The 18,215-nt window shown below is 40.6% G+C and overlaps 1 protein-coding gene across 2 annotated transcripts in view; it reads right to left on the reverse strand.

Moving 5' to 3' along the window:
• CYFIP1 (cytoplasmic FMR1 interacting protein 1) overlaps positions 1–18,215 on the reverse strand; it is an 86,190-nt gene that overhangs the window by 4,272 nt on the left and 63,703 nt on the right. For both annotated transcript variants that reach the window (XM_060617925.2, XM_060617928.2), the window contains exons 26-27: positions 4,765–4,837; positions 4,113–4,207 (exon numbers count right to left, since the gene is read on the reverse strand). In XM_060617925.2, coding sequence (XP_060473908.1) covers positions 4,113–4,207; positions 4,765–4,837 — 168 coding nt within the window. The remainder of the gene's footprint in view (positions 1–4,112; positions 4,208–4,764; positions 4,838–18,215) is intronic.

Consider the following 18,215-nt stretch of genomic DNA (forward strand, 5'->3'; position numbering starts at 1 on the left):
CTAGTCAGCAGAGGTCAGGGATACTGTGTTCTAAAAAAATGTTTCTTAAATTTTATTCCAATGTAGTTAACAGACAGTGTCATATTAGTTTCAGGTATACAATATAGTGATTCAACTATTCCACTCAGTGCTCATCAAGAAAATTATTTTTTTTAAGTGTATTTATTTATTTTTGAGAGAGAAAGCGGGAGAGACAGAGAGAGAGCACGAGTGGGGAGCAGGGGAGGGGCAGAGAGAGACAAGGAGACACAGAATCCGAAACAGGCTCCAGGCTCCCAGCTGTCAGCACAGAGCCTAATGAGGGGTTCAGACTCACAAGGCTCAGCCTAAGTAAGGTGCTCAACTGACTGAGCCATCCAGGTGTCCTCAGAAAAGTGTTTTATTCTTAATCCCCTTCACCTATTTCACCCACCTTCCCTCTAACAACCATCAGTTTGTTCTCTGCAGTTGGGTTTTGTAAATTCCACATATGAGTGAAATCACATTGTATTTGCCTTTCTCTGACTAGCTTATTTCGCTTACATTATACTCTAGCTCCATCCATATTGTTGCAAATGGCAAGATTTCATTTCTTGATGGTTGAATGACATTCCACTGTGTTTATATATATATATATATATATATACACACACACATACATATACATATATATGTATATGTATATATGTATACATGCACACATACATACCCCATATCTTCTTTATCCATTCATTTATCAATGGACATGTGGGCTGTTTCCATAACTTGCTTTTTTTAAGTAATATCGCAATAAAAACGGGTGCGTTTAACTTTTCAAATTAGTGTTTTTGTATTCCTTGGGTAAATACCCAGTAGTGCGATTACTGGATCCTAGATATAGTTCGTTCTACCTATCTATCTATCTATCTATTTATTTAATTTAATGAGGAACCTCCATACTGTTTTCCAAAGTGGACCCACCAGTTTGCATTGCCACCAACAGTGCAAGAAAGTTCCCTTTTTTACAACATCCTTGCCAACACTTATTGTTTCTTGTGTTTAGGCTTTCAGCTATTATGAGAGGTGTGAGAGGATATCTCATTGTAGTTTTGATTTGCGTTTCCTGATGATGAATGAGTGATGTTAGCTCCTCATGTGTCTATTGGCCATCTGAATGTCTTCTTTGGAGAAATATCTGTTTAAGTCTTCTGCTCATATTTAATTGGATTTGGTTTTTTAGTGTCAGTTGTATAAGTTCTTTATATATATTGGATACTAACCCATTATCGGATGTCACTGGCAAATATCCCCTACCATTCAGCAGTTTGCCTTTTAGTTTTGTTGGTTGTATCCTTTGTTATGCAAAAACTTTTTACTCTGATGAAATCCCAATAGTTTATTTTTATAGTTTTGTTTTCCTTGCCTCAAGACACATATCTAGTAAGATGTTGTTATGGCCAATGTCAGAAAAATTACTGCCTTTGTTCTCCTCTAGGACTTTCATGGTTTGAGGTCTCACATTTAGGTCTTTAAACAATTTTGAATTTATTTTTGTATATGGCATAAGAAAGTGATCTAGTTTCATTCTTTTGCATGTAGTTGTCAAGTTTTCCCAACACCATTTGTTGAAAAGACTATCTTTTTCCCATTTCATATTTTTTCCCCCTCTGTCAAAGATGAATGGACCATATAATTGAAGCATTGTTTCTGGACTTTCTACCCTATTCCATTGATCTCTTTTTGTGCCAGTGCCATACTGTTTGATTACTACAGCTCTGGAATATAACTTGAAATCTGGAATTATGATACTTTCAGCTTTTTTGTTTGTTTGTTTGTTTTCTCTCAAGATTGCTGTGGCTACTTGGGATTTCTTTGTGGTTCCACACAAATTTTACCATTCTTTGTTCTAGTTCTGTGAAAATGCTGTTGGTATTTTGATAGGGATTGCATTATATCTGTAGGTTGCTTTGGCTAATAGGGATATTTAATAATATTTATTCTCCCAATCCATGAACATGAAATATCTATCCATTTGTTTCTATCATCTTCACTTTCTTTCAGCAATATTTTATAATTTTCAGAGTACAGGTCTTTTACCTCCTTGGTTAAGTTTACTCTTAAATATCTTATTATTTTTGGTGCAATTATAAATGGGATTGTCTAAATATTTCTTTCTGCTCCTTCATTAGTGTACAGATTAGTACAATGGATTTCTGTACATTGATTTTGTATCCTGGGAACATACTGAATTCATTTATTAGTTCTAGTAGTTTTATGATGGAGTCTTTAGGGTTTTCTATATATAGTATCATGTTATCTGCAAATAATGAAAGTTTTACTTCTTCCTTACCAATTTGGATGCTTTTTATTTCTTTTTGTTGCCTGAGTGCTATGGCTAGGCCTTCCAGTACTAAGTTGAATAAAACTGGTGAGAGTGGACATCCTGTCTTGTTCCTGATCTTAGGGGAAAAGTTCTGTTTTTCACCATTGAGTATGATGTTCACTGTGGGTTTTTTATATAAAGTCTGCATTATGTTGAGGTATGTTCTCTCTAAACCTACTTTGTTGAAGGTTTTTATCAGGAATGGATATTGTACTTTGCTAAATCCTTTTTCTAAGTCTATTGAGATGATCATATGGTTGTTATCCTTTCTCTTACTGATGTATCACACTGATTGATCAGTGGTGAGTGAACCACCCTTGCATCCTAGGAATGAACTCTCTGTGTCTCTTTCTATGTGTTAGGAAAATCAGCTATGTCTCCTGTTCTCGAAAGAAGTAGCTTTTATGAAGAGGTCCTGTAGTGCCACTTAAGGTGTGTCTCCTATATATGTTATGCGTGTCCTGCTGTTGTGGCTGAGCTTTTCCTTCAGTTGTCTGCAGTGGCTCTTTGCCTATTGTGGGTACTTGCTTGGTTCCTGTGGTGTTAATGGGCCAGTCTCATGCTGCCTAGGGCTTGAGTTGAGTCAGACTAGGTGTTTGCCAGAGATGCAGTAGCACCAAACTACAGCTGCTTTCCCTGTACTGTCCCCTGAGCTTTCGTTGGTGGGCAGGGCCTGCAGCCAGACTGGTTGTCTGCCCCCAGCCAACTGCTGGGCCCACCGTTTGACTTGTGTGTGTGGTTATCTTTCCCTCTGTCCAGGGTAAGAGTCATTCTGGACTGGCACTGACCCTTGTCAAGGTACTTGCACACTGCCAGGCCTGTGGCACTGCCCTCGATGGGCTCTGGCCAAGAGCATATTGGAGGGGAGGAGCTGTAATGGCAAGGGGCAGGGGAGCCTGGTATCTGGTGGTATTAGCAAAGTTTGTGCAGCACCAGTCCTCTGTAGGGGGTTCCTGCTATACTGGGACTGAAAGTGAGCCTGTCTAGAGGGCGTGGATCTGCTGCAGCACAGCGGGGAGTGGGGTAGCAATGTTAGCAAGTTAGGCAGTAAGTGTCAACATGGTGCTGGCTATACTGAAGGTGGCCATGAGTTTATGCTGGGGGCAGGGGATGGAAATGGTGCCTGCCAGCTCCTTTGTTCCTGGAGAAATCTTCCAAGGATCTCAATCCCTCCAAGATGCGCTCTGAGATGAGTAAACTACTCTCCTTTTCATTTGCCTCAGGTGTTTTTCACACTGTTGCTTCTATGCTATATTTCCATGAGGCTGTTGTGCCAGGGATACTGTTCAACATCCTACAATTCATAAGACAGCCCCCACAACAAAAAATTATCTGGTCCAAACTGGGGACAGTGCCACAACTATGAAACCCAGCTCTAGCTTAAGTTGATATAAAATCATGGAACTCTACCCTGACACCTTGCCTCCTATAGGAGACTCCCACTTTCTGTTATTAAAAACCTATGAAAAAAGCCTTCTTCATGAAAGGACAGACCACACAAAAAAGTAACATTTACTGTGTACATCTTACATGCTAGGTGATGTCCTAAGCCCTTTACACATGTTAGCTCACTTAAACTTCCCAATCATCCTGGGACAAGGTCCAGTTACAAACCCCACTGGAGACACTGAGGCCTGAGAGGGCCTATCCAACCTCATTACACCTTCCAGGGTGGGTCATCCAGAACCTGTGTTCTGAAGCCCCAGCCATGCCAGTGGTCTGATGTGCATACCAAACTTGCCACAGTGACAGCTGTCACAGTATGCATTACCTGAGGGGTTCCCAGTCTTTCAATCAGAGGGACAAGATGCAGTGGGGCGTACTTTGATTCTAGTCTTTTCATTTTGGCATCAAGTCTCTCTCCCTCTGCAGTAGAAAAAAATATTTTAATTTTTCTTTAACTTTCTGTTCCTTTGCATGGAAAATGATTGCTGAAGTTTAATTTTGTCAAAGAAACACATGAAGATTTCTTAAAATTATACACACAGATTCTCTGAACATTGTTTTAGAAAACTGGTTCATTTGATATTTTAACTCAAAATGACAGAACTGATTTTCTGTTCAATATTCATTTTTTTAAACACTAAAAATTATAAATGTAATCAAAATCAAAGAATAGTACAAAAACTCTCTGTACCCATTTGTTATAATGAGGATCAACTCGTGCCACTCTTGTTTCATAGATACTCAACGTCCCCTGCTATTCTGAAGCACATCCAAGATATACCGTTTTAGTCTTAAATATTTCAATTATTCAATATTAATTTAACTATGTTACATTTCCAGTTACCTTCAGTTATGACTGAACAGGGACCAAACTCAAACAAAACTAGCACTGAGTTCTCTGGTCACAAAGACCACGTGTCACCACTCAACACTGCATAGGCAATCTGGACTCCCTGGTCAGAGGCACAGAAACTCACCTTTCACATGGACTCTTGGCAAGATGTTCTGAAATGGGGCTGCATGCAATAGGTCACACACTTCTTCTAAAGACTACAGCAAAGGAACAGAAGGTTGCATTAGGAAGTTTACCTCACCGCAAAGACAGACAGAAGTCTGGTGCTGAAAACAAGATCTATATCTTTGTCATTTTAGTGTAAAATAAATAGTCTAAGCAGCACTGTGCAGAACTCTCTGGAATGATGGAAATGTATTGTTTGTGCTATACACTTAGTTACTAGCCACATGTGGCTAGTACACCTGAATAACTGAATTTCAAATTTTATTTACTTTTGCTACCTGCCTCTTAAGTTTGTAACTGGGTTATAAGACTTTATAACAAGACACCACTGCATAGATAGGAGGAAGGTGCTTCCTCTGTGAGCAGCACTAGAGGCAGAAAGAAAGGCAGCATCATTCTTGCACCCAAACCAAGTTCTGAGTAGTCATCTTGAACCTGCTTTTGGAACGTAACTCTTTTAAAGAGGTAATAAAAAGAAGACCCATTCTCCAGAATATTGCAGTGTAGAGGTAGAGTTTACTTCTAATATCACAAGAGTTGCAGAACTAAAAACCCACCATGAATCTAAAGGTGGTCAAGAATAGGGCTTATTGGGGCGCCTGGGTGGCTCAGTCGGTTAAGCGTCCGACTTCGGCTCAGGTCATGATCTCGCGGTCCGTGAGTTCGAGCCCCGCGTCGGGCTCTGGGCTGATGGCTCAGAGCCTGGAGCCTGTTTCCAATTCTGTGTCTCCCTCACTCTCTGCCCCTCCCCCGTTCATGCTCTGTCTCTCTCTGTCTCAAAAATAAATAAACGTTAAAAAAAAAAATTTTTAAAAAAAGAACAGGGCTTATTTCCAGAGTCTGAAGGCTCTTAAACCACAAAAAAGGGTCCCTAAGATTGGTGTGTTCACCATGGGGCAGGCAGAAGAGGTGAGTAAGCTCTCTCTCAATCTACATCAGGCTCTCCACAGAACCTTCTACTGTATACCCATCTTAAAATCTTATAATTCTATAATAATTAAAAAAAATTATTGGGGCGCCTGGGTGGCGCAGTCGGTTAAGCGGCCGACTTCAGCCAGGTCACGATCTCGCGGTCCGTGAGTTCGAGCCCCGCGTCGGGCTCTGGGCTGATGGCTCGGAGCCTGGAGCCTGTTTCCGATTCTGTGTCTCCCTCTCTCTCTGCCCCTCCCCCGTTCATGCTCTGTCTCTCTCTGTCCCAAAAATAAATAAAAAACGTTGAAAAAAAAAAAATTATTAAACAAAAGAACTATTAACAGAAGGTCAAGACATATACCAACTGATGCTATTTTCCCTTCCAAGGATCTCCCCAGATGATGGCAAAGGTAAGACCAAGAAAAGGAAGATAAGACTTTCTGTACTTATAAGTGAGTGTCCTATGGTCCCCTAACATAAATCTAGTGCAGCAGCCAGTTAGCTGTGACCTGTTCAACCAGGAGACTGACCCCTCCACACTCTGCCTTCTATTCCTGAGGCTAGCACCAAAGCATGAGCTCTTCATGCAGAATATATGTAGTAGAAGCCACCTCTGGGCCAGTGTACCCAGGACCTGTTCGCTTGGGCCTTCTAGTCTAGGCGAAGAAGGTGTGGAGGAGAGAAGAACAAGATAAAAAAAAAAGGGACATGATCAGATGATGATTGCATGGTACGCAAACACATAATGAAGTGTGATGTCAATGGAATAATGTGCAGCTCAAAAAAGATAAGAAATGTAGAGTGATCTCCAGGATATATTTACTGTCGAGTGAAAACAATAATGAGGAGATGAATGAATGGTCAGAGTGTAAGGGGGTCAGTTGGAAGCTGATTGACTGCAAGAAAAGTACTCAGGGAAATGGATGGAGGATGGGAAACTTTGACAAGGGACCATAGCTACCAGGTAGGATGCTGGAGGCAGAGCCACACACAAGGAGAGCTGTGCAGGCAGTAAAGTAGCCTACAGGCCAGCAATACCATTCAAGACAGGTGGTTCATCCAGCTGTGCTGCTTCCAGGTGTTATTGCCAATGAGCTCAAATTTTTGCCCCCAAACCGAAGCAAACAAACAAACAAACAAACAAACAAAAAAGTAAGAACAGCCATAAAAACAATAAAAACTAAAGACTATAAATATAAAAACTATAAAAACTACCATTAAAAACAAATAAGCAATGAAAACTATTCTAAAATCAAAACTATTCTAAAATAAAAAGTTTAATGGAGGCACAGCTAAGATGGCAGAGTAGCAGGGGTCCCTAGGCTTGTCTCGTACTTCGAACATAGCTAGATAAATATCAAATCATTCTGAATACCCAAGACATCGATCTAAGGACTGAAAGAACAAACTGCACAACTAGAGGGAGAGAAGAGTCCACCTCAAGGGAGGTAGGAGGTGCAGAGACATGGTTTGGGGAAGAAACAGATCATGGGTGCTGCAGAGAGGAGGGAGCCCTGGTCGTTGAGAGGCAAGAGAGAGGCATACACAAGGTATACACAGGCCCTGAGGCAGACACAAGGAAAACACTTCCTCAAAGCCACTGACTAGGAAAAAAAGAGAGGCTGATTTCCTTTTTTTAAAATTTTTTTTTAACGTTTTATTTTTGAGACAGAGAGAGACAGAGCATGAACGGGGGAGGGTCAGAGAGAGAGAGAGGGAGACACAGAATCTGAAACAGGCTCCAGGTTCTAAGCTGTCAGCACAGAGCCCGACGTGGGGCTTGAACTCACGAACCGCGAGATCATGACCTGAGCTGAAGTCAGACGCTTAACCGACTGAGCCACCCAGGCGCCCCGAGAGGCTGATTTTCTTGAGTTTCTGCAACCAGTGGGGCTCAAAGACTGGAGTGTTGGTCCATTGTGTGGCTAGTATAAAGCTCTGAGGGTACTGCAGTGCTCCTGTAGAGAAGACAGGAGGCAGAAGGCATGATCTGAGGATCCCGTGGACCGAGCTGGGAGAGACCGTTCCTCCTTCTTGGAGCGCATCTGAGAGAGGTGGCATTGCCTCTCTAGGGACAAAGGAGTGGAGGGCATCATTTCCCTCCCCCACACCTCAGCATAGGCCCAGGGATACCTGCTGAGGGTGGCTAACCTGTACACTGGCTCTTTATTGTACTTTACTTAAAACCCCATCCTCCTGCACTTTGTACAACTATCCTTCTGGAACAAACCTGCATCAGTCCCGGTGTGGCAAGACCCTCCTCAAGGGGATGAGTGCAGATCTCCGCCATGCTAGGTCCCTAAAGTCTGGAGTTTTAAAACTCAGTTGGCCTGGCTGGGATAGAGCTCAAAGTGTACTGCACTGCTCCAAGCAGGCAAGCAACTTGGACCCAGACAGTGTGAAAGCAGCGTTCTGAAGGATGCTTGGGACACACAAGGAGAAACTGCTCCCTCCTCTGGGAGGGCTTCTTGAACAGAAGCAAGCATGAACTCCCCTCTCTGGACAAAGGAGCTGGCTGGAGCCATTTCCTCCCCTGCCCCTCAGCATAAACTAACTTCAGTAAATACCACAGCGTCAATACTGGCTGCCTAAACTGCTTACACCAAGCTCCACCCTCCTGTGCTATGCTGGTAGTGCTTTTCTTGGGCAAGTATGCCTAAGGACCAGCGCCGCTGGCCTATTCTCCAGAAGAACAGCACAAATTCCCACACACACTATGTCTAAGGACCATGGAGTTCTACAAAGCTTTAGCTCTAGTGGAAATAGAATCCAGTCTCTTTTAACAAGCAGACAAGAGCACACCTAGTTAAAAGTTGCTATATTCTGGCAATGGTCCAGACTTTCCCCACCGCAGGCAAGGAGAAACTGCAGAGGACTGACCTGAAGGAAAGAGCAGCCGTAACACAGCAGCACAGTGCATACAATATGCACCAGAGACACTTCTTGAAACACTAGGCCCTGGACATTATATGACCTCTTCTTCATAAAGCCATTAACTCTCAGGAGCAGGAAACATAACGGCTTTCCTAACACACAGAAGAAGACAGAGAACTAGAAAAAATGCAAGACAGAGGAATTCATCCCAAAAGAAAGAACAAGAAAAGGTCACAGCCAGGGATCTAATCGAAACAGATATAAGTAATATGCCTGATCCAGAACTTAAAGCAATAATCATAACTAACTGAGCTTGAGAAAAGCATCAAATACACCAGGGAGTCCCTTACCACAGAGATAAAAGAGCTAAAAACTAATCAGACCAAAATGAAAAAATGCAGTAACTAATTATCAAAACTGCCTGGATGTAATGACAAGGATGGAAGAAGCAGAGGAATGAATAGGTAACATAAAAAAATACAATATGGGAAATAATGAAGAACAAAAGAGGGAAACAAGTATCATGGATCACATAGAGAATTCAGTGACTCCATAAAATGTAATAACATTGATATCATAGGAGTCTCAGAGGAAAAGGGAGAGAAGGGGGCAGAAGGTTCATTTGAGGAAATTATAGCCAAAAACCTCCCTAATCTGACAAATGAAACAGACCTCCAAATCCAGGAGGCACAAAGAATTCCCATCAAAATCAACAAAAGCAGGCCAGCACCAAGACATATTGTAGTTAAATTTGCAAACAATAGAGACAAAGACAGATCCTAAAAGAAGCAAGACAAAAGGAGTCCTTAATTTTCAAGGGAAGACAAATAAGGTTAGCAACAGATCTGTCCACAGAAACTTGGCAGACAAGAAAAAGGCATGATATATTCAATGTGCTGAATGGGAAAAATCTGCAGCCAAGAATACTCTATCTAGCCAGCAAGGCTATCATTCAGAATAGGAGAGATAAAGAGTTTCTCAGACAAACAAAAACTAAAGGAGTTTGTAACCACTAAACGCCCCCTGTAAGAAATATTAAAGGGGATTCTTCAAGTGGAATGAAGGAAGAAAAGTGACAAAGACTAAAAACGAACACAGACAAAAGAAATTAATAAAATGGCACTAACTTCATATCTATCAATAATTATCCTGAAAGTAAACAGACTAAATGCTCCAATCAAAAGACAAAGGATGTCAGAACTGATTAAAAAAACAACAAAAAAACCCCGACCCATCTGTACAACTGCCTTTCATAGCTCATTGTAGATCTAAAGACATCTGCAGATTGAAAGTAAGGAGATGGAGAGACACTTACCATGCAAATGGATGTCAAAAGAAAGCCAGAGTAGCCATACTTCTATCAGACAAACTAGATTTAAAAAAAGATTTTTTTAAAGTTTATTTTTGAGACAGACAGAGCAAGCAGGGGAGGGGCAGAGAGAGAAGGAGAGAGAGAATCCCAAGCAGGCTCTGCACTGTCAGCATGGAGCCTGATGCGGGGCTCGAACCCACAAAATGCGAGATCATGACCTGAACCGAAACCAAGAGTTGGACGTTTAACCAACTGAGCCACACAGGCGCCCCAAGACAAACTAGATTTTAAACGACTGACTGCAAAGAGATGAACAAGGGCACTACATCATAATAAAGGGGTCTATCCAACAAGAAGTACTAACAATTGTAAATATTTATGGCCCCAACTTGAGAGAAGCTAAATATATAAAACAATTAATAACAAACATAAAGAAACACACTAACAGTAATACAAGAATAGTAGGGGACTTCAACACCCCACTTATAACAATGGACAAATCATCTAAGCAGAAAATCAACAAGGAAACAATGGCTTTGATGACATACTGAACCAAATGAACTTAACAAACATATTGAGAACATTCCATCCTAAAGCAGTAGAAAACACATTCTATTCAAGTGCAATGGGACATTCTCTAGAATAGATCACATACTGAGTCACAAGTCAGGTCTCAACAAGTACCAAGAGTGAGATCATACCATGCCTATTTTCAAACCACAGTACTTTGAAATTTGAAGTCAACCACATGAAAAAATTTGGAAAGACCACATACATGGGGGCTAAAGAACATCCTACTAAGAATGAATGGGTCAACCAGGAAATAAAAAAATAATAAATGAGGGGCATCTAGGTAGCTCAGTCAGTTAAGCACTGACTCTTGATTTCAGCTCAGGTCATAATCTCATGGCTCGTGAAATCAAGCCCGACAGTGGGCTCTGCGCTGATGGCGTAGAGCGTGCTTGGGACTCTCTTTCTCTCTCTCCCTCTGTCCCTCCCCAACTCATGCACTCTTTCTCTCTCTCTCTCTCTGAAAATAAATTAAAAAACATTAAAAAAATATTTAAAAAAAAAATGAAAATTAAACAAATACCTGGAAACAAATGAAAATTAAAACACAATGGTTCAAAACCTTTGTGATGCAGGAAAAGCAGTCCTGAGTGAGTTATATAGCGATAGAGGTTTACCTCAAGAAGCCAGAAAAATCTCAAATAGACAACCTAACCTTATACATAAAGGAGCTAGGAAAAAAAAAAAAAATGAAGCCTGGGGTGCCTGGGTTGGTTAAGCAGTTGGTTAAGCAGCTGACTGCAGCTCAGGTCATGATCTCGCAGTCCATGAGTTCAAGCCCCGCATCAGGCTCTGTGCTGACAGCTCAGAGCCTGGACCCTACTTTGGATTCTGTGTCTCCCTCTCTCTCTGTTCCTCCCCTGCTTGTGCTCTATCCCTCTCTGTCTCTCAAAAATAAATAAATGTTAAAAAAAAAAAAAAGAAGCCTAAAGCCAGCAGAAGGAAAATAATAAAGATTAGAGCAGAAATCAATGATATAGAAACTAAAAAACCCCCCAACAGAATAGATGAATGAAACCAGGAGCTGCTTCTTTTAAAAAATTAATAAAATTGGTAACCCCCTAGCCAGACTTACCAAAGAGAAAAGAAAAAGGACGCAAGTAAATGAAATCACTAATGAGAGAGGAGAAATCACAACGAACACCATATGTATACAAAAAATTATGGGAGTATTATGAAAAATCATATGCCCCAAATTGGGCAATCTTGAAGAAATAGATAAATTCCTAGAAACTACAACAACTAAAACAGGAAGAAGTAGAAAACTTGAGCAAAGAATATCCAGCAAAGAAATTGAATCAGTAAGCAAAAATCTCCCAACAAACAAAAGCCCAGGGCCAGATGGCTTCCCAGGGGAATTCTACCAAATACTTAAAGAAGAGCTAACCTTTTCTTCTCAAACTATCCAAAAAAATAGAAACGGAAGGAAAACTTCCAAACTCATTCTATGACTCCAGCATTACCCTAATTCCAAAACAAGACAAAGACTCCACTTAAAAAGAGAACTACAGACCAATATCCCTGATGAACATCGATGCAAAAATTCTCAATAAAATACTAGCAAATCGAATCCAACAGTACATTAAAAGTATCATTCACTACAATCAAGTGGGATTTATTCCAGGGTTGAAAGGGGAGCTCAATATTCTCAGGTCAATTGATGTGATCCACCACGTTAATAAAAGAAAGGATGGGAAACATATGATCCTCTCAATAGATGCAGAAAAAGCATTTGACAAAGTACTGCATCCATTCTTGCTGAAAACCCTCAAAAAAGTAGGTTTAGAGGGAACTTAACATAATAGAGACCGGCCATCTATGAAAAAATCACAGCTAATGTTATCCTTAATGGGGAATAACTGAGAGCTTTTTCCTCTACGGTCAGGAACGAGATAGGGATGTCAACACTCAAGACAGTTACTTAACATAATACTGGAAGTCCTAGCCACAGGAACCAGATAACACAAAGAAATCAAAGGAATCCAAATTGGCAAGGAAGAAGTCAAACTTTCACTATTTGCAGACTACATGATACTCTATGTAGAAAACCCAAAAGACTCTACCAAAAATTTGCTAGAACTGATATATGAATTAAGTAAAGTTGCAGGATACAATATCAATGTACAGAAATCTACTGCATTTCTCTACACCAATAATGAGGCAGTAGAGAGAGGAATCAAGGAATCGATCCCATTTATAATTGCTCCAAAAGGAATTACCTTTTGTGAGTCATGATCTCACAGTTGATGAGTTCGAGCCCCAAGTTGGGCTCTGTGCTGACAGCTCAGAGCCTGGAGCCTGCTTTGGATTCTGTGTCTCCCTCTCTCTCTGACCCTCCCTCGCTCAGGCCCTGTCTGTCTCTGTCTCAAAAATAAATAAACATTAAAAAAATTAAAAAAAAAAATCTATACTACTCAAAGCAATGTACATGGAATGCAGTCACTATCAAAATACCACCAGCATGTTTCACAGTGCTAGAACAAGCAATCCTAAAATTTTTATCGAACCACAGAAGATTTTGAATAGCCAATGCAATCCTGGAAAAGAAAACCAAAGCTGGAGGCATCACAATTCCAGATTTTAAGCTATATTACAAAGCTGTAGTCATCAAGACAGTATGGTGCTGGCACAAAACAGACACACAGATTGAAGGAACAAAACGGAAAACCCAGAAACAGATCCACAACTATATGGTCAACTAATCTTCAACAAAGCAGGAAAGAATATCTAATGGAAAAAAACCAGTCTCTTCAACAAATGGTATTGGGAAAACTGGACAGCAACATGGAAAATAATGAAACTGGACCACTTCCTTATAACATATACAAAAAAAAATCCAAAATGGATGAAAGACCCAAATATGAGACAGGAAACCATCAAAATTCTGGAGAACACAGGCAGTAACCTCTCTGACATCAGCCAGAGAAACTTCTAACTAAAGGCAAGGGAAAAATTAACTATGGGGAATTTATCAATATAAAAATCTTTGCACAGCAAAGGAAACAATCAACAAAACTAAAAGGCAACCAACAGAATGGGAGAAGATATTTGCAAATGACATACCTGATAAAGGGTTAGTATCCAAAATATATAAAGAACTTATAAAATTCAACACCCAAAAAACAAATAATCCAGTAAAAAAATGGAAAGACCTGAACACACATTTTTCCAGAGAAGACATCCAGATAGCTAGTAGACACATGAAAAGACGCTCAACATCATTCATCATCTGAGAAATAAAAATCAAAGCTACAATGAGATACCACCTCACACACCTGTCAGAATGGCTAAACTTAACAACACAGGTGGGAATGCAAGCTGGCGCAGCCACTCTGGAAAACAGTATGGAGGTTCTTCAAAAAACTTAAAAATAGAACTACCCTACGACCAGCAATTGCACTACTAGGCATTTACCCAAGGGATACAGGTGTGCTGTTTCGAAGCGACACATGCACCTCCATGTTTATAGAAGCACTATCAACAATAGCCAAAGTATGGAAAGAGCCCAAATGTTCATCGATGGATGAATGGATAAAGAAGATGTGGTATATACATATATATACAATGGAGTATTAGCAGTCAAAAAGAATGAAATTTTGCCATTTGCAACTACGTGCATGGAGCTAGAGGGTATTATGGTAAGTGAAATTAGTCAGTCAGAGAAAGACAAAAATCATATGACTTCACTCATATGAGGACTTTAAGAGACAAAACAGATGAACATAAGGGAAGGGAAACAAAAATAATATAAAAACAGGGAGGGGGACAAAACAGAAGAGACTCATAAATATGGAGAACAAACTGAGGGTTACTGGAGGGGTTGTGGGAGGAGGGATGGGCTAAATGGGTAAGGGGCACTAAGGAATCTACTCCTAAAATCATTGTTGCACTATATGCTAACTAATTTGGATGTAAATTTTAAAGAATAAAAAATAAAATTAAAAAAAAATCCTATTAAAGGAGCAGGAAAAAAAAAAAGAAAAAAAAAGAACGTATATCCTTTCCCATATATATATATATATATATATATATATATACATATATATATATATATATAAAATCCCCTGTAGCTAACAAGCTTCAAAGTTCTTCAGAGCAATCTAAAAGGCCATTTCTCAGGCTATAGTCTTCAGTAAAACAAAGAATAAAGCATTTGCAAACTTAAAAAAAAAATTAACAACACAGGAAAGAAAAGATGTTGGTGAAGATGCGGAGAAATGGGAACCCTCTTGTACTGTTGGTGGGAATGCAAACTGGTGCAGCCACTCTGGAAAACAGAACGGAGGTTCCTCAAAAAGCTAAAAATAGAACTGATCTATTAGAATTGCCTATGATTTGGCAATTGTACTCATGGGTATTTATCCAAAAGATACAAAAATAGTGATTTGAAGGGATACATGCACCCTGATGTTTATAGTAGCAATACCAACAAGAGCCAAACTATGGAAAGAGCCTAAATGTCCATTGTATACATGTCTGTATATAGAACAAACTGAGGGCTGCTGGAGGGGAGGTGGGCAGGGGGATGGGCTAAATGGGTGATGGGTATTAAGAAAGCACTTAATGATGACTGATGAGCACGAGTGTTGTATTTAAGTGATGAATCAGTAAATTCTACATATGAAACAAAAAAAAGAAAAAGGAAAAGGAAAAGAAAAAGAAAAAGAAAGAAATAAAAAGGAAAAAAGTTTATTAGACACACATGCATAAACTAAAAAACACCAAAACAATACTACCCAGGTCGGGTTTAAGGAGAATTTGAAAATAGAATGAAACAAACAAACTTCAGGAAACTACATGTATCTACCCAATGCATGAATTCAGAATAAAAAAGATCAACATTTTTGGTTACTGAATCAAATCCTGGTGCCAACTGGGACAACTACTGCATGGCCACATATGGACAGGCCCTTGAGGCCCCCACCCAAATACTTGTTGCCTTGGCAGTTGGGTCACAGTTACCCCACTTTTCTAATGTGACAATCTGATTCACCCTTAATATCTCCATTTATAATAGTGAGAACCTACACAAATACCAAAACTTATTTTTTACCACCTTCCTTGGAGAGACCACTAAGAAGAGATCAGTGTCTAGTGTCTTCAAACCTGTCCCTGGGTTTGATGGGACTTGGGCATAATCATCTGAGATAGATTGAGAACAACAGCCATACCTCCTTCCACCATGGGAAATTCTACCCTAGTGGACATACTGCAAAATATAACCTCCTACTTCCAACAGGACAAAAGCCAACACCACAAAATTCCTATCTGGGACTGAACCTGGGAGCAGACGTGCCCAACACAGAACATGTGGCTTCTCACCGCTTCCACAAGGTGCACTGACAAGGGGATCTGGAGAAGGGAGAAGTGAAGGGGTGACAGTAAGCAAAGGGCCTGAGGAAGGGTGGTGACAGGCATTTTTATAGGGAAGGGCTACCACGACCAGAAGAGAGCCATGCATGGTGTTCACTATGCCTCAGGCATGGGTCACAGGATCTGCCATGAAAAACAAAACTGCGGGGCACCTGGGTGTCTCAGTTGGTTAAGGTACCAACTTCGGCTTGGGTCATGATCTCAGTTTGTGAGTACTAGCTCCACATAGGGCTCTGTGCTGACAGCTCAGAGCCTGGAGCCTGCTTCGGATTCTGTGTCTCCCCCTCTCTCTGTGCCTCCCCTGCTCACCTCTGTGTCTGTCTCTCAATAATAAATAAACATTAAAAAAAATAAAAAAAAAAAAAACAAAACTGCACATGACTAAACTGTAGATGATAGTCTTTTTATTCATTGTTTCAGAAATATTCATATACTCATAAGCCAAAGTTTGCTTTCAAATCAACTGACAACTACTAATTAACATCTTTTCTCAGTGTCCAATACTATGCTTGTCACTCAAAGGAACTAAGCACAAGAGTATACACTTGAGATACAGGCCTAGTCTCAGAAGGGAGAGAACGAAGGGGAGCTGTGTCAACTGGCTGCTAGAGACCCAGCACTCACCAGGCACCTGAGGCCCAGGGGATTCTTCCACTGCTGAGGCACCAATACAAAAGAATATTCTTTTATGTCCGTACAAGGCCTCCTGGACATGTTCTATTTTGTAGGTGAAGAAAAGGTTTTGACCATTTATTGTATTTCCTAAAAGCACAGCTGGATCAGGAGAAAAATCAGCCTTCTAATGGTTCTCTGCCAGTAACTAATGTCAATTCTCTAAGGCAGTCCTCCCTCAGTAAAACTTGGGGCTCCCTGCCATAACTCAATGCCAGTGACTAAAACGCACCTTCAGGTTTAGATACATATGGACGAGAGAGATGGCACTTTATACTGTGTGGCACTATGTGTTCAGGAAAAGTCACACATGAAGGGAATCTTCCTATATTAAATATTTAAACTTCATGATAGATTATGATTTAAAATAATTCTTTTTAGCTTATCTGCTTGTCAAAAATTCACAAAATATTGTAGTATAAGATTCAGTTCTCCCTAGTATGTTCCTGGAGCGAGGCTGCCCTGGACATCAGCTACTTGCTCCCTCTACAGGCAGCCTACCTGCTCTCTGCAGAATTGCCCAGCCCACCAAGTGACTCTGGTGGGTCCTCCACCTCATGCTGTCACTCCTGCTGTGGAAGAGGATAGCACATGAGGGGCTGCTCACTCAGAGTCCATGCTGACTTGCAGATGGCCTGGGGTTCCCCCTCTGTGTCACACACATGGAAAGGGTCTACCCAGGAATACAGTAACAGAGGGTAAAGTCAAAAGATGCAGGTCCTAATGGGAGGCCATCAGCTCCTGGAGGTATCCACATCCAACCCTGGACTCTCTGACAATGTATTTTCTTTTTTTTTTAAATTTAGGTGTAAAGTGGCCAATCCAGTGGCTCAGCCCTTAGAGTATGGTAGTCTGGCTGCCATGGCCTGAAATGTATATAGGCACCCTGGTCCCGGTCACTGTAAAGCATGACCCTGCCTCTGTCAAGCTCCCAAGGTCCTGAAGACAAGAGACTCCTTTAAGAAACAACACATCAAAAAATCTCCCCAAATAGGTATAGAGATGCAACACAATTAAGACTGAAATGTCATGCTTTTTCAGTACATTTGGTAAACTGATACTTTAAGCCAAGCAAAAATGTATGAAGAGGCAACATACCCTTGAAGAAGAATATGGTAAGGAAATATGTCCTGTCAGGTAGCAAGACTTAAGTGAGAGCTATCAGGAATAAGACAATGTGTTGTTATGCCATGGACATAAACATGACCAACGCATGAAGGCCTGCAGAAAGGACATTGCAAAAGCCTGGACACTGACCAGTGCATCCACAGAAATATGGCAGATGACAATGACATTGCAGATCATAAAGGAAAGGAGGGGTTCTTCAGCCACTGGAGGAGAGACAACTGATTAGCTCCACAGAGAAAAAAGAAACTTCATCCACTCATATCACTCACAAAAACCAATTCCAGGATTATAAACTTAAATCTAGAAAACAAAACTTAAAATCTTCAGTTGAAAATATAAGGGAGTATTTTATGACTCCCTAGGTAGGAAAGAACTTTGTCAAAAAGATATGAAAAGGGGGTCGCCTGGGTGTCTCAGTTGGTTGAGCGTCCAACTCTGATCTCTCACAGTTTGTGAATTTGAACCTTGTGTTGGGCTTCACGCTGTCAGTCTGGGATTCTCTTCCCCTCTGTCTACCCCTCCCCCACTTGCACATGTTCTCTCTCAAAATAAATAAACTTAAAAAAAAA

This window comes from Panthera onca, chromosome B3, assembly GCF_046562875.1.
Source record: "Panthera onca isolate mPanOnc1 chromosome B3, mPanOnc1 haplotype 2, whole genome shotgun sequence".
NCBI lineage: Eukaryota > Metazoa > Chordata > Mammalia > Carnivora > Felidae > Panthera > Panthera onca.